A 23,717-nucleotide genomic window follows, 5' to 3' on the forward strand; every position below is an offset into this window, starting at 1 on the left:
TTACGGGGTTTCGGGGATAGGGTGAGGGCCTGACCCTAGGTAGGATACCTTTTCAGGGGGCCGGTGCAGACTCGATGGGCTGAATGACCTCCTTCTGCACTGTAGTGATTCTAAAGGTCCTCTTTCCACTTCATCCCCCCCCCCCCCCCAGGGGCTGGATTCTCCGCCGCTGGCGGGATGCTCCATTTTGCCGGCAGCCCGGGGGTTTCCCACCTGCGAGCAATCAGCGAGGCAAAGGCTATACCATCTGCCATCGCACCCGCCTGCAGCTCTGGTTGGTCCGACACTCGAATATGGCTTCTAGGGGTCCGGGCTCCACATCCACATGTAAGACCCCCGAGATTGTACTCCCAAAACCTTTCCAGCTTCGGGCAAGACCAAAACATATGAACATGGTTCACAAGGCCCTCCCAAATCACTCACAGACATCCTCCACCCGCTCAAACAGCCGGCTCATTCTTGACTTTGTAAGGTGCGCCCTGTACACTACTTTCAGCTGTATCAGCCCCATCTCGCACATGAAGTTGAGGCATTCACCCTCCACAGCATCACACACCACAATTCCTCCTCCAGCATCGCCCCAGCTCTCCCGCCCACTTCACCTTAGTCCCCTCCATAGACACCCTATCCTCCAGAATCCTCCTGTAAATCGTTGAGACGATTCCCCTCTCCAACCGCCCCCCCCCCCCACTCACTGCACCGCCTCCAGCAACGAAGAGGCAGGCGCTGTCGGGAAAACAGTCCTCGCAAAGTCCCACACCTGCATATACCTAAACTTTCCCCCTGCGCCAGCCCATATTTCTCACCCAACTCCTCCAAACTCGAGGACATCTTCATCACCGCCGCCTTTACCGAGGCAATCGCCTCGTCCACCCACTCTCTCATCGCACCCATCATCTCTCCCCACAGCACCTCCATATACTTGTTGAACTGCCTCTGAAACTCCCCCACCATCACCTCTGTCAGAGTTTCAACTGTGAGGGACACGGCCCCACCCAGTGACCCAGCCTCCACCATCTTTCTTCTAGCCAGACTTAACCAACTCACTCGACCGTGGACTTTCGCTCGCCCCCTTCTTCCTAGTGTCCTCCATCTGGGTCTTCGACGTCTCACACCTTCCTTATACCTTCCCATACCAGCTCACTCACAAACTACCCCTAAAACCGGGCATAAAATTCCAAAAACCAGAGCCTCGAGCAGTAGCCACCTACATGTCGCCACCGGAAGACTCCCATAAACCTCCTTAACCACCTTATCTACCTGCTTGCTGCATTCAGGGATCTTTTCAGGGTTAAATTTTATTTGCGACTGTTCTGCCCATCTAACAGCCCGCCTATACCATCCTGTAATCTGAGGTTTTCCTTCTCGCTATTTAACCACACCACCAATTTTCTTATTGTCGGGGATTAAACCCCCCCCCACCCCCCCACATTCACACCTGGTTAATTATAACCCTGAAGTCTCACTTCTTCAGGTTGTGAATTGTTTTATGAGAATTTACAAATGTAAAGTTTTAAATTTAAAGTTTTCTTAATCCATCCTTGCTCATTTTTCTCTCTTACCCCAATCATTCTTTCCCTTTCTTTATTTCTCTTCCTGTACCTGATTTGACTCTGACTTCACCCGCTCCAGATCTCCCTCCTTCTCAGACCTTCCTCTATTTATTTCTCAACCCTTAAATCTTATTGGTTGAAGAAGTACACCACCTGTCCCATTGATCACCAAAATCCCTGTTGCATTCACAATTCCAGCAACTTCGGCAACATTTTTAAAAAGCCAAACATGCACAGACAGGCTTGTATTTGTCAAATTTGTCTGAAAATTTCACAACAGAGACTTTCAATAAGCATGTTGTAATATGTTTCAGGCAATAATTAAAGAAGAGGTGTTTGAGGGTGGTGCAGTGGTTAGCACTGCTTCCTCAAGGTGCTGAGGACCCGGGTTCAATCCAAGCCCCGCATCGATGTCTGTGGGGAGTTTGCACATTCTCACCGTGTATGTGTGAGTCTCACCCCACAACCCCCCAAAGATGTGCAGGATAGGTGGATTGAACATGCTAAATTGCTGCTTAATTGGAAAATAAATAATTGGGTATTCTAAATTCATTTTAAAAAAATGAAGAGGTGTTTGAAGATTCATTGCTAGAAGTGTGAATTATTATGGTCTATCTGTATTTTATAACAGAGCACAGAGGATGGAACAATCATCATATTAACCAACTCTGCATTTATTGGAACAATTGCAGAGATGGGATTGATTTAGTTCAAGCTGAAGCCAACTGTTCAAAAAAAATGCACACGTCTATTAAAATGCGTGACTAATAATAAACTTTGCCCGTCATTGGTAAAGGTTCCATCTGATTGGGAAATGCAACTATAAAACCAGAGAAGTCTCAGGTTAAGTTGCCAATTGATGCTGACTTCATTCATCTCAGCCACGTTAGCAGAAGCTCACAAAACCCGTGGCTTCAAAGGAGGACAAGAAGAAAATGAGCCAGCGTTTCCACTCCGAATACTGCTTTGTCGTGGACAGCATATGGGGTGGAATCTTTGGGTGGTCTCACACAGTAGAACTGAATATGAGGTTGAGCATATAAGAGGCAGTGATGCGATAACACCTGATGTGACCATCAATTCACAAGACACGTGGTTGGAGTTCAACAGTGGTTTTAATAGTCTTACAACTGAGCCTGCCTGCGACGAGATGAGCTGGCAGCAGGCTCACAACTGCAGATCTTTATACTTCCAGTTAGTGGGAGGAGTCATGGGCGGGAGCCAAGGGTGGAGCCCAGTACAAACTCCTCATCTCCCCCTATGGGCAGAGCTGCGCAATTGCTCGTATACCGAGCTTACAGAGACACAACACATACAATATAACACTGTGTGAATTACTAGGATTGTGATTCACTACATTCACCCCCTGTAAAAAAATCAAGTCCAGCGGGGGTGATGGGTCTACAAATTGAGCCGGTCCGGCGGCCAAGTCGTCCTCTGAGATCTACGAAGCACCGGGGTTGCAACCTCTTCTGGTGGCTGGGTGGTGGCGGTCGGCGAGGGTACCATGGCGGACTCCGGGGGTGATTCGGTCCGAGCTTCGTACCCGACTGGTTCGACTGGTGACGGGGAGCGCTGGAAACCCAAGGGCGCGGAGCACGGGCAGTGAACCTGCAGGCGTGGGGGCACCCATGGTTGGGTGGGGTGTAGTGTGAGGGGCGCCTCGGCGGTAATGGTGTCGGAGTTGGATCCTGCAGGCGCCAGGTCCCAGAGGGAAACAGTGTCCTGATGGCCATCAGGGTATTCGATGAACACGTATTGGGGGTTCGAGTGGAGTAGGAGCACTCTCTCTACGAGTGGGTCAGTTTTGTGAGTCCGGACATGCTTCCGGAGGAGAACCGGGCCCGGTGTCTTCAACCATGCTGGGAGCGAAACCCACGTGGTAGTGCCCCTGGAAAAAACAAATAGCGGCTCGTGAGGGGTCTGATTGGTGGCAGTACATAGGAGGGACCTAATAGCATAGTCGGGGAGGACCTCCTGCCAATGGGAGGTCGGGAGATTCCTGGACCAGAGGCTCAGTAGGAAGGTCTTCCAGACCGTCGCGTTCTCCCTCTCCACCTGCCCGTTCCCCCTGAGGTTGTAGCTGGTAGTCCTGCTCGAGGCGATGCCCTTGTCGAGCAGGTACTGACGCAGCTCGTCGCTCATAAAGTACAAACCCCTGTCGCTGTGTACATAGCTGGAGAAACCAAACAGGGTGAAGATGCTATGCAAGGCCCTAATGACTGTGTGGGAGATCATATCGGGGCACGGGATAGCAAAGGGGAAGCGGGAGAACCCGTCTATGACGTTTAGGAAGTACACATTCCGATTGGTCGAGGGGAGTGGCCCTTTGAAATCGATGCTCAGGCGTTCAAAGGGCCGGGAGGCCTTTACCAGGTGGGCCTTGTCTGGTCTATAGAAGTGTGGTTTGCACTCCGCACAGATCGGTCAATCCCTGGTGATGGCTTTTACCTTCTCGGTGGAGAAAGGCAGATTTTGGGCTTTGACGTAGTGGGCGAGCCGGGTGACCCCCGGGTGGCAGAGGTCATTGTGGATAGCTTTCAGGCGGTCGTCTTGCGCACTGGCGCACGTGCCGCGGGACAGGGCATCTGGGGGCTCGTTGAGCTTCCCCGGTCGGTACATGATATCGTACTTGTAGGTGGAGAGTTCGATCCTCCACCGTAGGATCTTATCGTTTTTAATTTTGCCTCTTCGTGAGTTGTCAAACATAAAGGCAACCAATCTTTGGTCGGTGATGAGGCTGAACCTCCTACCTGCGAGGTAGTTCCTCCAGTGACGTATAGCTTCCACGATGGCTTGTGCTTTCTTTTCGACCAAGGAGTGTCGAAGTTCCGAAGCGGAGAGGGTTCGGGAGAAAAAGGCAACTGGTCTCCCTGCCTGATTTAGTGTGGCTGCGAGAGCGACCTCTGAGGCATCGCTCTCTACCTGGAAAGGGACGGATTCATCCACCGCCCGCATGGCCACTTTGGCGAGTCCTCCTTGATGCTGGTGAAGGCCTGGCGTGCCTCATCTGACAGAGGAAAGAGTGTGGCCTTAAATAGTGGGCGGGCTTTGTCCGCATGCTGAGGGACCCACTGGGCATAATATGAGAAAAACCCCAGGCACCTTTTGAGGGCCCTGGGACAATGATGGAGAGGCAGTTGTAAGAGGGGGTGCATACGGTCCGGGTCGGGGCCCAGAACTCCGTTTTCCACGACATAGCCGAGGATGGCTAGCCTGGTCGTGCGGAAAACGCATTTCTCCGTGTTATACGTGAGGTTGAGTTTCTGGGCAGTCTGGAGAAATCGATGGAGGTTAGCGTCATGGTCCTGCTGATCATGGCCGCAGGTGGTGACGTTGTCCAAGTACGGAAACGTGGCCCGCAGCCCGTACTGGTCCACCATTCGGTCCATTGCTCGTTGGAACACCGAGACCCCATTCGTGACGCCAAAGGGAACCCAGAGGAAGTGGAAGAGGCGGCCGTCGGCCTCGAACGCCGTGTAGTGGCGGTCTTCCGGGCGGATTGGGAGCTGGTGGTATGCAGACTTCAGATCCACCGTGGAGACTTTATAATGGGTGACCTGATTCACCATGTCTGCAATCCTGGGGAGGGGGTACGCATCGAGGAGCGTGAACTGATTAATGGTCTGGCTATAGTCCACTACCATTCGGAATTTTTCCCCGGTCTTGATGACCACCACCTGAGCTCTCCAGGAGCTATTACTGGCCTCTATGATCCCCTCACGTAGAAGCCTATGGACCTCGGTTCTGATAAACACCCTGTCCTGCAGGCTATATCGCCTGCTGTGAGTGGCTACGGGTTTGCAGTCCGGTGTGAGATTGGCAAAGAGTGGAGGGGGGTCGATTTTTAGCATAGCGAGGCTGCAGATAGTGAGTGGGGCAAGGGCTCGCCTAAGCTGAGTGTGAGACTTTTGAGGTTGCACTGGAAGTCGCGTCCCAGTAAGAGTGGGGCGCAGAGTTCAGGGATTGCCTATAGCTGGAAATTCGAGTAGCTAGTGCCCTGGATCGTTAGGGTCGCGTCGGTGCGCCCTTGGAGGTGAACAGAGTGAGAGCCCGAAGCGAGGGAGATAGTTTGCCGTGCAGGGAAGATAGGGAGCGAACATACCCGGGCAGAGTGTCCTTTGCGACCACAGCTGCTGCAGGTTGCATTGCGGGCCGGGCAGTGCAGCCATGAGTGCTGGGGCTGTCCGCAAAAATGGCACACTGGGGCTGCGTAGTGGGTGGGTGGTCGCGCGTCGCAGGTCTGGGGCAGTCGCTGGTCGGGGGCCCAGGATGGGTCGCTTGGTCCGCGGGGAACGAGTTGAGGCTGCGGAACGAGACCTCCATGGTAGTAGCCAATTCTACAGTGTCCTCCAAGTTCTGGGCCCCTTTTTCAAGCAACCGAGTCCTGCCACGTACACATCTCTGACAGCGAGCTCCATCTGCTGTTCGGCTGATACAGCTTGGTAATTACAGTCCCGAGCTAAAGCTTTTAAATCCCGCAGGAATTCATCCAACGACTCCGCGGTGCGCTGGCAGCGGGTCGTAAAATTGTGGCGTGCGTTGACCTCGTTGATGGGCTTCACGTACATTCGATAGAGCATGGCTAGGGCCTCCATATACGAGGTAATACTGTTAAGTTGAGTAGAGATACGGTGCCTCACCCTTGCGTGCAGTAGACTGAGTTTCTGCTCCGCTGTAGTTTCTGATGTGCTTGATTCAGCCAGGTAGGCCTTAAAACATCTGAGCCAGTGTTGAAAGATTTCTTTCGCCTCTGCAGCCTGCGGGTCGAGTTCTAGTCGATTAGGTTTGAGGGCTGATTCCATACTCGTTTTCTTCCAGTTTCCTAAGACTATTAAATTGATGTGACCATCAATTCACAAGACACGTGGTTGGAAGTGAACAGTGGTTTTAATAGTCTTACAACTGAGTCTGTGTGCGACGAGATGAACTGGCAGCAGGCTCACAACTGCAGATCTTTATACTTCCAGTTAGGGGGAGGAGCCATGGGCAGAGCCACGGGTGGAGCCCAGTACAAACTCCTCATCTCCCCCTATGGGCAGAGCCGCGCAAATGCTCGTATACCGAGCTTACAGAGACACAACACATACAATATAACACAGTGTGAATTACTAGGATTGTGATTCCCCACACCACCCGAGACAAAGCTTTACAGAATTGAGTGTAGACGTCGTCAAGGATAGTTTAAGCCACCAGTGGTTGAATAGTCTACTATTATGGGCCAGGGTGTTAAAACTTCAACCAAAGAAAAAATGCTGGAAAATTTCAGCAGGCCTGGCAGCATCTGTAGGGAGAGAAAAGAGCTAAAATTAGCATCCGCAGTGATTTGCTTTTAAAAACTCCAACGTGTATGATGGAGTTCACCTGACCTACAACGTTTATATTGAATTTGGCTAGGATGGGCAGCACGTGGCACAGTGGTTAGCACTGGGACTACGGGGCTGAAGCCCCGGTTTCGAATCCCGACCCTGGGTCACTGTCCGTGTGGAGTTTGCACATTCTCCCCGTGTCTGCGTGGGTCTCACCCCCAGAACCCAAAGATGTGCAGGTTAGGTGGATTGGCCACCCTAAATTGCCCCTTAATTGAGAAAAAAATAATTGAGTACTCTAAATTTATTTATTTTTTTAAATTTGGCTCGGATGAGCATAAGAGCCTTCACTTGAAGTGTGATTTGCCCGTCTTCCTAGACACTATAATCAAAATAAGCTTTATTCTAAGAACTTAGTTAACATTCATATAAATACACAGCAAGAATGTTTAGCAATTACAAACATAAATACACCCCCAGCTACAGTAATCTATGTGTACCACTTAATGAATTTCCCCTTAACTGTTCCAATTCAAAAACAAAATCCCATAAACCAAAAACCACTTTTCAAGGGCGTGGCCCAACACTGCATTCTCACTTGAATGAGACTGGCTTTCCCTGAGATTCTTACCCCGTCTCACCAGCAGGTTTAAACCCTTCCGGAAAGCAAACGATATCTTATAAGTCACCAAAGCAGCAGGTAGCTATTTTTTTACTGGAACAGATATTTAAAATGAAAATAGAGAGAGACAGGCCAAAACACTTCTGTTCATGTCTGCGTCCACAGCTGCCAAATCTGAAAGTGAAAGTAAAACAAACCTCACTGCCACAGCCCAGCTCCACCCACACAATGACATTACCAATGAGCACTGACTAGGGTTTGACAAATCACTTGTCCACAGTACTTTTGGGCTACCAGTGCCAGCAGAAATATACCTAATATGAATCTCTGCCTCCAGGAGCAGCATGGGAAAATTGGGATGAAAAAGTGTTTGATTTCAGTATTGTCAATAAATTAGTGCGTGTGGAACAACATTTTGAATTGACTTTCTCTTTGTTGGGGAATCAGTATTTGCAATGCCATTATCGTGAAATGTTGAATCCTTTCTGTTTAAGCTTCCAGCGGCAGTAAGGCAGCAGGCATGCCATCGGTGCCCCCAGGACCTCCCGTGTACCTTGACCTGGTATACATTCCAAATCACTGCAGTGCCAAGACTGTGGATGCAGAGTTTTTCAAGCGAGTGAGATCTTCCTACTATGTAGTGAGTGGAAATGACCATGCAGCTGAGGAGCCAAGCAGGGCTGTGTTGGATGCTCTCCTGGAGGGCAAGTCTCAATGGGGTAGTAACATGCAGGTAAGGCCATTAACTCTTTCTTTCAGTGATTTTTTTTGAAGTGTTCTTCTTAGTGTTCTTTCTTTCAATGTTCTTCTACTGTTTTTTACCATTTTCCGTTGAATAATATGTTCATAATGTTTTCCAGTTTTACTTGCAAACCACATAATTCAATTTTTCCATTAATGTTACTGCCGATAAGCTAAAGAGAATACAGGTGTTCTAATCAATACATCCAGGCACCTCCAGCAGTAGCATTCCAATGAACATCACTGCTGGCTGATGGGCTATTAATCCTCCTCCGCTGTCTTCTTCCAGTGTAATGGCTGAATCGCTACAGCTTGATTTCTTGCATACCCTTCAATGAAGCAATAAAATCTTATTCCTTTCAATTCCTGTAACTTTATAATCCTTCTTCATCTCCTGTTATTGGATAGCATCACTGCATCCTTAGATTGAACTCCTAATTTCATTGCTAAAATGATCTGTAAGGATCTTGATTCCCTCTTTGACTTAAGTAATATAGGGTTGGATTTTACACTCTCCTGCTGGTCGGTTTGACGGCTGGTCGGCACATAAAATCAGCAGGTGGTCTTCCCACTGACTGTGCACCCGCCCCAACCCGTGTGAGATTCTACAGAGGCGAGGGAGGCAGCTCAACAACCCTTCTACCTATTGAAGTGTTTTACCCATAACAGGGAGCGTCCCACGCCTTGCAGGAAGCACAGGAGTTTTAGATCCCCAAACTGGTGTCAGGCAAGACATGGAGCGACCTCCATTGTGCACCCCCGAGACTAACAGAGGCCCCAACCCTCACCCTTGACCTCTTGAACCAGGCCTCTGACCCCATCACCACTGTGGGGTTGGTAGGTTTTCACATGACTACTAATTCCATACTTACCTGGGCTCCTTGGCATGATGGGACTGATTGTAATCCTTTGTATCCTCCAACAGTTGTGGGACTAATGAAATCAGATTATTTAGAAGGCTAATGTAACAAGTGAAATGCTAATTGATGCTTGGAACAAAGACAGTGGACTGGTTTCCCTGCCCGTGACGCCGGCAACGTGGATCACTATCGGACGCCCGGCTGAAATCGAGGCTCGCCCTGTTTGCCAAACTGACTGTTATGCTCCGGAATTTTTTAAAAAGGGGCACCTGGTTCTATATTGCCCCACTAGAGGAAACGTCCACTCCACATCTACCCTGCCAATATCTTAAAGATTTTGATCAAGTCACTTCTTACTCTTCTAAACTCTAGTGGATACAAACCTAATCACTCCAATCTTTCCTCATAAAATAACCCATCTATTCCTGGAATTTGTCTCGTAATACTACTCTGAGCTGTTCCTAATGCATTTCCATCTTTCCTTAGATAAGGAGACCAATTCTGTATACAATATTCCAGATGTGGAGCATCAGTGTGACCTCAGATGGAACTCCTAATTTCATTGCTAAAATTATCTTTTTTTTTTAGAAAATATTTTATTGAAGCATTTGTAATTTTCTACAGTTTAACAAATTTAACAAATTAACATTCTAAACAACCTAGCGGGCCAACGCATGCAACCACATCACAATAACATACTACACTCCCATCCTAGCTCCTAACTACCTGTGTATTAGATTCCCTGACTCTATTTTACATTGCCATGCCTCCCATTTTCTCTCCCCTCTTTCCGCTGACGTTCAGTTTTCCTTAAAGAAGTCGATGAATGGCTGACACCTCCGAGCAAACCCCTGAGTTGAACCTCTCAAGGTGAACTTAATCTTTTCCAGCCTGAGAAACCCTTCCATGTCGCTGACCCACACTCCTGGCTTTGGAGACTCCAAGTCCCTCCATCCCAGCAAAATCCGTCTCCGGGCCACCTGGGAGGGGAAGACCAGAACATCGCCTTCCTATCACCCTGGTCCCTCGGAACTTCCGATACCCCAAATATTGTCACTTCTGGACTCGGAGTCACCCTCCCTTCCAGGGCCTCTGACATGACGTCCGCAAATCCCTGCCAGAATCCCCTCAATTTCAGACACTGCCCAGAACATATGTACATGATTCAACAGGCTTCCCCCACACTGTCCGCACCTGTCCTCCACTTTCTCGAAAAACCTACTAATCCGGGCCACCGTCATGTGGGCCCTATGAACCACCTTGAACTGGATCAGGCTAAGCCTGGCACACGATGAGGATGAATTGACTCTCTTCAAGGCCATTTCCCATAGTCCGACTTCCAGCTCCCCTCCCAACTCTTCACCTCCCTGATTAGGACCCCTTGCCACTCCATCAATTCCTTGTATATCTCCGAGCCCTCCCCTCCCCAACCCCCTCAGGGGGAGATTTTAGACATTACCTTATCCTGTAGGGGGAGGCGAAGAAAGCTTGGAACCTTGCTAAAATTGTCTTTAAGCATCTTGGTTCCCTCTTCGACTTAGCAACTGGGTTTTATGCTCTCCCACAGGCAGGTGTGAATGCTGGCAGGTACATAAAACCAGCAGGTGGTTTTCCCAATGAAAAATGTACCGCTAATCCCTTTAGGCAATTAAACTGGTCCAGGAGACCACATTGACTCGGGCTGGCCTCCCACCTTACACTTCCTGTAATGTTCAGCTCATCCTATACCCTGCTGCCTGTACCTTAACTTACCCTAGGCCTGGGGCACTGATCACCGCTGTGCTCACTGATCCACATTGGTTCTCAGTTCATCAACACCTCAAATTTGAAATCTTTAACCTTGTTTCCAAATCTCTCCCATGTTCGTGCCCCTCCTTATCTCTGTAATCCAGTCCGATAATCTCAAATCTCTGCACTTGTCCAATGCTGGCCTGAAGAGCATCCTTTTGCTTCACCATTAGCAATCATCCCTTCAGCTGCCTAGATCCTAAACTTACTACTTTCACCAAACCTTTGGTCATCTGCCCTAATATTTCTTTATACGGTTCAGTTTAAACGTTGTTTGAAAGTCGCTCCTGTATAGTGCCCGGGATCTTTTACTACATTAGCCCTGCTGTATGAATGCAAGTTGTATTTGCTTATATTAGCTGGTATTTGAGCTGCGTTTTCTAAGGTACAAATTCTGCCCCAGCTGGGAGCTGGTTCAAAGAACAAAGAGCAAAGAAAAGTACAGCACAGGAACAGACCCTTCAGCCCTCCAAGCCTGTGCCGACCATGCTGCCCGTCTAAACTAAAATCTTCTACACTCCCGGGGTCTGTATCCCTCTATTCCCATCCTATTCATGTATTTGTCAAGATGCCTCTTAAATGTCACTATCGTCCCTGCTTCCACCACCTCCTCCAGCAGCGAGTTCCAGACACCCACTACCCTCTGTGTAAAAAAACCTGCCTCGTACATTTCCTCTAAACCTTGCCCCTTGCACCTTAAACCTATGCCCCCTAGTAATTGACCCCGCTACCCTGGGAAAAAGCCTCTGACTATCCACTCTGTCTATGCCCCTCATAATTTTGTAGACCTCTATCAGGTCGCCCCTCAGCCTCCAGTGAGAACAAACCGAGTTTATTCAACCTCTCCTCATAGCTAATGCCCTCCATACCAGGCAACATCCTGGTAAATCTCTTCTGCACCCTCTCTAATGCCTCCACATCCTCTGTTAGTGTAGCGACCAGAATTGAACACTATACTCCAAGTGTGGCCTAGGGTTCTATACAGCTGCAACATGACTTGCCAATTTTTCTACTCAATGCCCCGGCCAATGAAGGCAAACATGCATATGCCTTCTTGACTACCTTCTCCACCTATGTTGCCCCTTTCAGTGACCTGTGGACCTGTACACCTAGATCTCATTGACTGTCAATATTCTTGAAGGTTCTACCATTCACTGTATATTCCCTACCTGCATTAGACCTTCCAAAATGCATTACCTCACATTTGTTCGGATTAAACTCCCCCTGCCATCTCTCCGCCCAAGTCTCCAAATGACCTAAATCCTGCTGTATCCTCTGACAGTCCACATCACTATCCGCAATTCCACCAACCTTTGTGTCGTCTGTAAACTTACTAATCAGACCAGTTACATTTTCCTCCAAATCATTTATATATACTACGAACAGCAACGGTCCTAGCACTGATCCCTGTGGAACACCACTCGGCACAGCCCACCAATCAGAGAAGCACCCTTCCATTGCTATTCTCTGCCTTCCATGACCTAGCCAGTTCTGTATCCATCTTGCCAGCTCACCCCTGAACCCGTGTGATTTCACCTTTTGTACCAGTCTGCCATGGGGAACCTTGTCAAAGACCTTACTGATGTCCATATAAACAACATCCACTGCTCTACCTGCATCAATCATCTTTGTAACCTCCTCGAAAAACTCTATCAAGTTAGTGAGACACGACCTCCCCTTCACAAAACCGTGCTGCCTCTCGCTAAGATGTCCACTTGCTCCCAAATGGGAGTAGATCCTGTCTCGAAGAATTCTCTCCAGTAATTTCCCTACCACTGACGTAAGGCTCACCGGTCTGTAGTTCCCTGGATTATCCTAGCTACCCTTCTTAAACAAAGGAACAACATTGGCTATTTTCCAGTCCTCCGGGACATCACCTGAAGACAGCGAAGATCCAAAGATTTCTGTCAAGGCCTCAGCAATTTCCTCTCGAGCCTCCTTCAGTATTCTGGAGTAGATCCCATCAGGCCCTGGGGACTTATTCACCGTAATATTTTTCAAGACGCCCATCACACAACAGGTACATAGAATTTACAGTGCAGAAGGAGGCCATTCGGCCCATCAAGTTTGCACCGGCTCTTGGAAAGAGCACCCTTCCTAAAGCCCACACCCCCACCCTATCCCCATAACCCAGTAACCCCACCCAACACTAAAGGCAATTTAGCATAGCCAATCCACCTAACCTGCACATCTTTGGACTGTGGGAGGAAACCAGAGCACCCGGAGGAAACCCACGCACACACAGGGAGAAAGTGCAGACTCCGCACAGACAGTGATCCAAGCCGGGAATCGAACCTGGGACCCTGGAGCTGTGAAGCAATTGTGCTAACCACTATGCTACCGTGCCGCACCTCGTCTTTTTGGATCTCAATGTGCCCCAGGCTATCTACACACCCTTCTTCAGTCTCAACATCCACCAACTCCTTCTCTTTGGTGAATACTGTTGCAAAGTATTCATTTAGTACCTTGCCCATTTCCTCTGGCTCCACACATAGATTCCCTCGCAAGTCCTTCAGTGGGCCAACCCTTTCCCTGGCTACCCTCTTGATTTTCATGTACGTGTAAAAAGCCTTGGGATTTTCCTTAACCTATTTGCCGATGACTTTTTGTGACCCCTTTTAGCCCTCCTGACTCCTTGCTAAAGTTCCTTCCTACTTTTCTTATATTCCACACAGGCTTCATCTGTTCCCAACCTTCTCGCCCTGACAAATGCCTCCTTTTTCTTTTTGACGAGGCCTACAATATCTCTCGTTATCCAAGGTTCCTGAAATTTGCCGTATTTATCCTTCTTCTGCACAGGAACATGCCGGTCCTGAATTCCTTTCAACTGACATTTGAAAGCTTCCCACATGTCAGATGCTGATTTACCCTCAAACATCCGCCCCTAATCTATGTTCTTCAGTTCCCGCCTAATATTGTTATAATTAGCCTTCCCCCAATTTAGCACAGTCACCCTAGAACCACTCTTATCCTTGTCCACCAGCACTTTAAAACTTACTGAATTGTGGTCACTGTTCCCGAAATGCTCCCCAACTGAAACTTCTACCACCTGGCCAGGCTCATTTCCCAATGCCAGGTCCAGTACAGCCCCTTCCCTAGTTGGACTATCTACATATTGATTTAAGAAGCCCTCCTGGATGCTCCCTACAAACTCTCCATCACAACAACTCTGTTGCTTTTACTCCTTTCCAAAATCTGTCTACCTATCTGCTCCTCTATCTCCCGCTGTCTGTTGGGTGGCCTGTAGTAAACCCCCAACATTGTGACTGCACCCTTCTTATTCCTGATCTCTACCCATATAGCCTCACTGCCCTCTGAGGTGTCCTCAGATATTCTGCCTAACCAGTAGCGCAACTCCTCCACCCCTTTTACATCCCCCTCTATCCCGCCTGAAACATCTAAATCCTGGAATGTTTAGCTGCCACTTCTGTCCTTCCGTCAACCAGGTCTCTGTAATGGCAACATCATCATTGCAAGTATTAATCCAAGCTCTAAGTTCATCTGCCTTACCTGTTATACTTCTTGCATTAAAACATATGCACTTCAGGCCACGAGTCCTGCTGTTTTCAGCAATATTTCCCTGTCTGCTCTTCCTCAGAGCCATACTGGCCCTATTCCCGAGGTCACCCTCAGTTTTTTCACGTTCTGACCTATTGCTCCAGTACCCACCCCCCTGCCATACTAGTTTAAACCCTCCCGTGTGACACTAGCAAACCTCGCGGCCAGGATATTTATGCCTCTCCAGTTTAGATGCAACCCGTCCTTATTATACAGTTCGCACCTGCCAGGACGAGCTCCCAATGGTCCAGATAATGGAAACCCTCCCTCCTACACCAGCTGTTTAGCCACGTATTTAGCTGCTCTATCTTCCTATTTCTAGCCTCACTGGCATGTGGCACAGGGAGTAATCCCGAGATTACAACCCTAGAGGTCCTGTCTTTTAACTTCCTGCCTAGCTCCCTGAACTCCTGTTGCAGGACCTCATGCCCCTTCCTGCCTATGTCGTTAGTACCAATATGTACAACGACTCTGCCTGTTTGCCCCCCCCCCCCCCCCCCCCCCCCCCCCTTTCAGGATGCCCGCTACCCATTCTGAGACATCCTGGACCCTGGCACCAGGGAGGCAACATACCATCCTGGAGTCTCTTTCATGTCCACAGAAGTGCCTATCTGTGCCCCTGACTATAGAGTCCCCTATGACTATTGGTTCAGTTCTTTTCAGTGTTTGCAAAGGGTCAGCAGTCTCTACACCACCGGGCAACTTGTTTCATGGGTCTAACTATCCTCGTATCAATGATTAATGGAATTCTGAGCAACTGTGGCTCTGATTGTTTTGTAGATGGGTCAGAATTTCACCATGGTTTTGTGTTGGATTATAGGTTACTCTGATCCCAACCCATGACTCCGAAGTCATGCGGGAATGGTACCAGCAAACTCATGAGAAGCAACAGGACCTCAACATCATGGTACTTGCAAGTAGCAGCACTGTCGTCATGCAAGATGAATCGTTCCCGGCGTGCAAGATTGAATTGTAACTAGGAGTCTTATAAAACCAGAACATTCAGCCAGTTGTCTAAGGGGAAGCACTCAAATGGAAATTTAAAAAAAAACAGGAGGAAAAGCAGATGTAAATCGATGTCTGCTGAATATTGTACAATAGATTTGTTATACAGGTCACTAGCGTGTAACACTTTCCAGATTATTTAGTTCCTATGCTAAGGCAAAACTTTCGTATTCCTAAAGAAAAGTAACAACAGGGTTTAAAATACTTGAATCAGCCAAGCTCCGAATCCATTACGTTTGTGGTGTGGTTGATCCTGGTTCAGGATTTCTGTTTTTGGAAGAAACTGATTTAGTGAAAGAAAGTTACATGATTCTTACCTGTGGGAACAGAACTTTTACATGTCAACAGATCATCACAACAATAGTTTTAAAAAGTGTGATATTTAGCTTTTTAATGACTACAGTGCTGTGCAAGGCAGTATACAACTCCATGTGGTAATGCAACATGTACTAAACTCACGAGTATTTTGAACCCTATTCACATAACCAGCCCATCCACCCACCCCCGTCCCATAAATATGCAGAGATATTTAACTAAGGCATGTTTCCTGTGTACCAGCTTCTGGACAGATTTAATTCTGCATTTGAACATGGCATATTGCCATTAAGCCTTGATAAAACTGCATGCTTAAAAAAAATGACAGCTAATATACTTAAGCAGAAACCAAAGGAGTTGGGAGTACACATACTAGTCATTTTGCCTTAGACAGTGACTTGAATGTATTGTGATCTAGGTTGCACTTTTTTAAAATGGGAAGTGTATGAGGCAGACAACAGATCAGTCGTGAAGATCAGTATAGGACAGTAGTTTTGAGTTTGTGCTGTGATGTGTGTGGATGTGCGTGGGTGTGCGTGGGCATGTTTGTGTGTGTGCGACACCACAATTTCCTTGAGGCCAGTCATGGCAGATGTTCAAATGTGATGTATATTTTTTTTCCAAAAATAGTTGGGGTTTTTTTAAGCAAGCACAGGATCAGATGGAATTGGAATATGGAGAAAAATCACTCCAAGTATGCAGGAAGTTTTCTTTCTTTTTGGTTATGTAACATGTTATTCATAAGTAGCCTCTACTCTTTTTGCACGAATTAATTATTTTTTTAGCCAAAATAAGTCAATAAAGGTTCACTAGCTGGGCGCATTATGTTGACTGGGGCAGAAAGGGTGCTCGTTCTTGTAACTAGCCAAACTATTGACTTTATGGTTCTAACCTTTGGGAGAACCTTATTAATGATCCTTGTAGTTTAACATTACATCCAAGTTTGACTAGGTCTGGTAATTACTGGTGTAATGCCAGTTAATGGTGTGCAGTCCAAATTTGAATTAATTTTGTCTTAATTCGTCTTTGAAAAAGATCCAACAGTGGAAAAATATTTTGGAATGTCTTCTCAAAGCGTTTATAATTGTAAAACCTGTTTTACCTTGAAACCACACATAAGACGCAACTGGTACAGGTGCAAGTCTAAGTGTGTCAGACTGTGTGGTGAACAGAATTGCAGTTTTGTGTCATTGTAAGGGATTTTGAAGTGTTGAGCACATTTCTTTAGACCACTACTTCACTCATGATTTGAAAAGTGAGGAAGTGTACTGCCATACCCTGGGAAGCACTTAAGAATTCTTTTTCACTTTCTTTTAGTTAAAAAAAAAGTGTGCTGCGTGCTCTTGAGCAAATAATTGAATGAACTAATAAACTAACAATTTAATGGGGTTCCGAAATAGAGACGGCACATGGCACTATTGGAAATATTGGGAGAATTTTCAGAGGTCAACCTGTACCTTTCACAAAGGTAAAATGTGTGTGTGTGTGGATGACGATAATGATTGGAGACTAAAGTAATGCAGGAAAAATTAAAGCTATTTCAAATCAAAGTTTTTTCAAATAGTTTACTGCAAGTTCATCAGTGAAATAGATACTTGCAATGAAGGTTCTGAGGATTTTTCAGCAATATAATTGGGATTCACATAAGCTATTTAGGCATCAAAGACGATTGATTGCGGATACCCTCTCTAAAAACTTAATCATAATTTTGTTTCTGCTTTCCTAGGAAAATTGGCAAGGAAGCTCATATATTTTTGAATACTATATTTTTGTGTTGAGAATGTATTTGGTGTATATTTTGGTAAATCTGTTTGGTTTGTTGAAATAGGGGAAATTAATTTTTGGAGAAATGCAGGTTAACAAATGCTTAAATGTATCAATGAGATACATTGAGATCCACAGTAGTAAATCTGATAAATGGTAGCATAGTATAAAACTCAATGCTACATGAGATGTGAATGTGCAGCATGAATGATAATCTGAAGTCCATTATTTTCTGCTAGTTTTGATGCATTCTTGTTAGCTTACTATTCTAAGGCTTGCAGTTTCACAGCTAAAAATCCTAATAGTTGAGAGCAGAATACTGTGTACATCGATGTGACAAGGATGTACTTTTGTTTTATATGAAATGTGACAGCAGTTTCTTGGCTGAAATACTTGCACATATCCATCTCCAGCTAAATGTGCAGGATCAGAAACTACCTTAGATTGTGATATCATGTCTCAATCAGATGTTGGATTCTTTGAGATTTTTGATTGGGATTTAAATATTATGGCCTCCAGCTACTTTGGTGAAGAGCAGGATGATGTTGTGTATGCCTGCCAGAATACCGATAGGGGTTGTTATTTACAAAAGTGGATCATTGCTCTATTTACGGGATGGGATTTCTGCCCCAACACAGAATGATTGAACAGAAAAAGAAATACATGAGGACAGTGAGAATTTATTGACATTTTTCATAACCCTTCATATCTTAGGATTTAACTTCCTTCTCCATTGTGGTCCAAAAATATCCACTGTTGGATCTTGGTAATGAGCCTTAGCCTGGAATTAGATGACCTTTGACCCCGCTGATTGTAACTTTATCAGAGGCAAACTTCAGCAGCTGCTTCCCCACAGATATGACCTCATTTTTGTATAGTACTTTTTTTTTAAAAAGCTGATTACTTTATTTTTTAAATACTTTATATGAACAAAGTGTGATGCAAAGTTGTTTTAACAGAAAATGAAAGCACCATTATGTTTGCACTGTTTTTGTATACAGCTTTCCTAATGTGGGCAGGCTTCATTAGAGTCAAGTTTATCATGTTGCTTCAGCCACTGAACTTATGCAATATTACATTTGTATTATAAAGTTTTGTTACTGTGGTATTTTATTTGAAGATATATTTTCAAGTAGGTTATTTAAGAAGGATTACTGAAGCACATGGTTTTAAATTATTTGTTTTCGTTATTTAATTAAAAAAAACACCTTTTTTAACTTTAGCTTCTGCAATTAATGCCAAAACTTCAAGTAAATTTTAGATACTTGAAAGGTGTTTGTTTTGTACCTGTATGGTTAAATGCTGGCTAAATTAAAGCCTTTTCTTTTAAAGGATGGCCTCGCCCGAATTATAATTATGTAGGAGTTTAAAAAGGCAGTGATCATTTACTTTGTACTCGGCTTGTCTGAGTTGCACAACATTGCTGCTGATTGAAGCTATGTGGTGTTGCTCTGTAATGTTCCTCTGATGTACTATATACAAGGTGACAGATTTCAGCTTGTACACACTGTGGTCTTATTGTTAGCCACATTGTCAGGGCAAAGGGCCAAGTGAAGTCTCTGATTTTTTTTTAATGAATGAAGCCCTAGACCACTTTTGCACATCTTCGACCAGTTGGCTCAAGAGTGGTGGAATAGAGGCTGGGAGCAGATAGTTGGTGGGAGTGGCAAGGGTGAATCAGCCATCTTACAAAGGTCCAAATGTGACACCACACTACCTTCTTCTTTCCTTGTGCCCTTTACATTTCTGACTAGTCTTTACTTCTGGAATCATGGAGAAATACAAAAATAGCTAAATTCACAAGTTGTTTTGAAGTATTCTTTCACGGGGATGAGGGCTAGACCAGGCCAGCATTTATTGTCCATCCCGAATTGGCCTTAAGAAGGTGGTGGTGATTGAAGTAAATTATTTGGTTCTTCATACAGGGTAACATTCTTAACACAAAACACAAAATATGTGGCAGTCTTGGTTTTGCCACTGCAGCTTCTTGATACCAGTAACTTTAAATGACAAACTGTAAAATCAAAGTTACTGAGTTTGTTTTTTAAAAAAAACGTTTCTAATTGGGTAGCTCTTTAAATGATCAGTACAGGCTTGATAGGCTGAATGGCCTGCCTTTGCTGCATGATTCTCGTATAGAACCAATGGTTGAATACTGTAAGATAAGCTGTAACAATTCATGTATTTCTGGAAAAGGAGTTTGTTATGACTGTTTCAGATAAATTGCCCTTCCCTACCCTTCTTTGGAACCATAATGAAACCTCGAGTAGAGAGTTGTGTTATTATTGAATGAGTGTTGAGAGAATGTGTATGTGGCATGCTGTTTTATTGGTGTCTCTGTGTAAAATATTTGTGGAGACTCGTTTCAAGTTCCTTTGAATAAGTCCTTTGAGTGTGTCTTTACAAATTCTCAAATGGTACTGGTTGAAGAGGCATGTAATTTGCCCAGAGCAAGGTGCAGAAGCGCACAGTGTGGTACAAAGGTTTTTCTAGGTACATGCTTTTTGAAAGGGGGTGCAGTTCTTCAAATGCATTGTTGTACTTTTAAAGCTTAGCTTTCCACAAGCCCTTTCCACTGGCATTTATTTTCCCCATTCATTTCTTCTGAAAAGCGATAGAATATTTAGTAGGAACCATTTTTTCATTATAAAAATAAAACATCAAAACCTAGCTTTTAGAGAAGAGATTAAAATGCAGTAACAAAGCATGGAATGAGGGTAGTGGCAACAAATATGGAAGCAGGTGAAGCTCAAATAGTCAAAGTTTGCTTTTTGTAAAAATAAATAAACAAGTTGTATTTGCTGATTGCACCCCTGTTTGTTTCCTGTTTCATGTTTACATTTCCTGCAGACAAAAAGATAATTTTCTGAGTTGGAAAAATCATTGCTGTGTAATTGTAAGATTGCACTATGGTAATAAATGTCAATGTTAAAAGGAACTAGGTATGAAGTCAAACTTGGTGACGTGGACGCATGGAATCTCCGGAATCGATTCTATGAATGAGTCTATTTGAGTTTAACAATGTGTTGTATGTTTTCTTTCTCTGTGTGGTATTTTTAAAAGCCTTCAAACTCACAATGTCAGTAAGGTGAAAATGATTGTGTACGTATTTCTGATGGTTCCCAAGGACTTTGAGGATCAAAGAGCTAGCCATGATGAATTGCCATAACTAAGTGGGTTTGAACATGTTACATCCCGACAACCAACCATTTTTTGAAATAGACAATCCACTGATAGCCTGCCATAGTTAATTTTCTTCCAGATTTGTATACTGTAGCAAAACTAATGTACTGGATTCTGATGAAACATTTGTTCACAATCCACTTGCACGTTTAAAAGTTTGCAGTGCAACTCATTTCCACCTTACTACAATCATGTCCCCGTTATGGTAGACTGTGGATCAAACGGGTATATGTTGTGGAGTTTGTTTTAATAAAAATAAAATTGAGTACATTAAAATTGGGATAGCAACTGCGGCGAGGGAATTGCTCACTTTTCGAGATCAGAATGAATGCGTGTTTGCGGTTCCGAGCGTGTTTTTAAAGCAAATCTCATTGCAAAAGTTGAATTATATGTGTGACATCACATTGCGTAGCTGTGACCTGATGATACGTCAGCTGATTTATTGAAGTGATGCTGTTTATGGGATGTTTGTGACATTACAAAGTAATAGTGACCAAAAACTGTTAATGCCTAATGCCCGGGTAAGTGACTGCAACCAATCTTGTGACTGTCCAAATTTACTCTCATCCTTAACTCAAAAGTTCTATTGATGACTTGTAAAAATGAATAGACTGCGAATATTAAAACAAAAATCTGCTTAAACACTTGCATGCAGTTTTATCTTCCAAATATGGAAAGCACCAGCCTTACTGCTGGCTGAGCAGCAACTCACAATCCTCCCATTATCTGAACAATGTTTTATGTGTCAAACTGCAGCTGTGTATGGTATTTATGTCTTATAATCCTGCAAAATTCTATCCAGTCATATCTAATGTAGAACTTAGTTTTCAGTGAAAGTATTATGTAGTGCTTTTCAGATATTGTGTGCAATATCCCCTGCCACTGGAGTATTTGATGTAAAGGGAACAATTAAATTAAAATCCACAATAAAATGAAGTCCGACAATTGAGTTATGGTTATTTTTTTCCCCAGCAATGTTTGTGCAATGTGCAATAAGTATCAGACAATTATATTTCCCACTTTCTGTCCCAGTCTACCATTATTTTAATGGGGATTTTGTACAAGGGCTTTGCTAGGGTGTATAGGGAAGGGTATTTCAATGGGAATCAGCAATGGGAAGGTCGACAATTTAAAATTGTCACAGAGAAAGGTGAGAAAATTCTGCACAGAGCAAGTTAATGCTTTTTTAAATGCTTTCTCAGGAGGTGGGCATCACTGGCCAGTCCAGCTTTTTTATTGCCAATCCCTAAATTTAGGTTTAGATTATAGATTTATTGTCACATGTACCGAGGTACAGTGAAAATTATTGTTCAGCGTACAGTCCAGTCAGATCGTACCATACAAGAAAAATATACGACATATGATAGACACACAATGTAAATACAGAGATACAGACATCAAGTGAGGCATACAGACTGTAGTGCGACACAGTAGAGAAGATGTGTGGAGAGATTAGTTCAGTCCATAAGAGAGTCATTCAGGTCTCATAGCAGTGGGGAAGAAGCTGTATTTGAATCTGTTAGTGCTTGTTCTCAGTCTTTTGTATCTTCTGCCCAATGGAAAAGGTTGGAGGAGAGAATACACTGGATGGGAGTGGTCTTTGATTATGCTGCCCGCTTTCCCGAGGCAGCGGGAGACACAGACAGAGTCAATGGATGGGAGGCCCTTGGGAAGGTGGTTGTGTGGCTGGAGGTAGATGACGAAGAGGTCAATGCACCTTTTACAAAGAGAATCCAGAAATGCCTGGCGCAGAAGGTATGGAGAGACAGCAGAGAGGTAATGCAATGGGTTGAATAGTCTTCTGTATGGTAAACGTTGATGATTCTAAATAGAATATACAGAAATAAAACACTGCAGGATGTACTGCACTCTAATCCATTAAGTGATGACATTTGAAAACAATGGAAGCTGAGATTATTAACTTCTTTATAGAGGAGCAGGAAATTCAGGCTGGGAGTGAGATCGAGTGGCCAGAATTTGGAACAAATTATTCTAACCCCATTCAGATCACTGGTGGTGAGCTCATCCATGGAATAGTATGCAATTTGAGATTCTTTTTTGGGACATTCACTCACTTTGTACAACAGTTCTGTATTAATGGCCTGGATTTTCCTAGCAGCAGTGAAGCAATGATGCTCATGATTGACCTCGAAGAAAGCTACCCACAAAGATTTAGTGATCTATGTCACTTTCCTCTTTCCTGACGCCAGTTGAAGTCTGGCATCAAGGGGATATCTTGGCGTGCAGCAGCAGTGATGTAACCATGCAGATAAGCAGCCAATAACAGTGCAGTGTATAACAGTGCATAATAATATTATCGCAAACCAAAATGTTAAAAACACTTAATATCCTTCATTTTGAGATTAAAATTTCAGATACTGCAATTATGACTGGACTAAGATGGAAGCTAAAATAAAGATAAACACACTTAGGAAATAATTCTTAAAATTGTGGAATTTTTATCTTATGAAGTCATTTGACATTCCAAAAGTTTGAAATTAGCTTCCCAAGACAAGTGATGATGTGGAGATGCCGGCGTTGGACTGGGGTGAGCACAGTAAGAAGCCTTACAATACCAGGTTTGTTTCGAATCACTAGCTTTCAGAGCGTAGCTCCTTCCTCAGGTGAGTGATTCAAAATAAACATCAAATAAACCTGTTAGACTTTAACCTGGTGTTGTAAGACTTCTTACAGGACAAGTGAGGATGCTGAGTGGAACTTCTTGTCCATTGCAGCTCAACAGCATACATTTAGTGATGCATACAATCAGTGTCAGCTACTTCTGGATTCCTGCATTATTTTGCACATGTGCGGACACGAGAGGTGCTGTCATTTTCAGCAGAGGAATGACAGTCAATGCTGACAGGTTTGCCATCATTACCAATGCAAAATCAGGTATATTTTAGTTAATTTGATAGCACCCTCGCCTCTAAGTCAGAATGTTGCAGCATCAAACTACACTCCACAATTTGAAGACACAATCTAGACTGACATTTCAGTATGGGACTGAAGGGGTAGT

The 23,717-nt window shown here is 44.8% G+C and overlaps 1 protein-coding gene across 1 annotated transcript in view; it reads left to right on the forward strand.

The window, feature by feature from the left end:
• Positions 1-21,643, forward strand: part of map1b (microtubule-associated protein 1B) — a 154,690-nt gene extending 133,047 nt beyond the window's left edge. The window contains exons 6-7 of the mRNA XM_038805420.1: positions 7,979-8,217; positions 15,252-21,643. Of these exons, the coding sequence (XP_038661348.1) occupies positions 7,979-8,217; positions 15,252-15,407 (395 nt within the window). The 3' untranslated portion in view covers positions 15,408-21,643. The remainder of the gene's footprint in view (positions 1-7,978; positions 8,218-15,251) is intronic.
• Positions 21,644-23,717: the final 2,074 nt, after the last annotated feature.

The sequence above is a fragment of the Scyliorhinus canicula genome, chromosome 8, assembly GCF_902713615.1.
Source record: "Scyliorhinus canicula chromosome 8, sScyCan1.1, whole genome shotgun sequence".
Classification (NCBI taxonomy): Eukaryota; Metazoa; Chordata; class Chondrichthyes; order Carcharhiniformes; family Scyliorhinidae; genus Scyliorhinus; species Scyliorhinus canicula.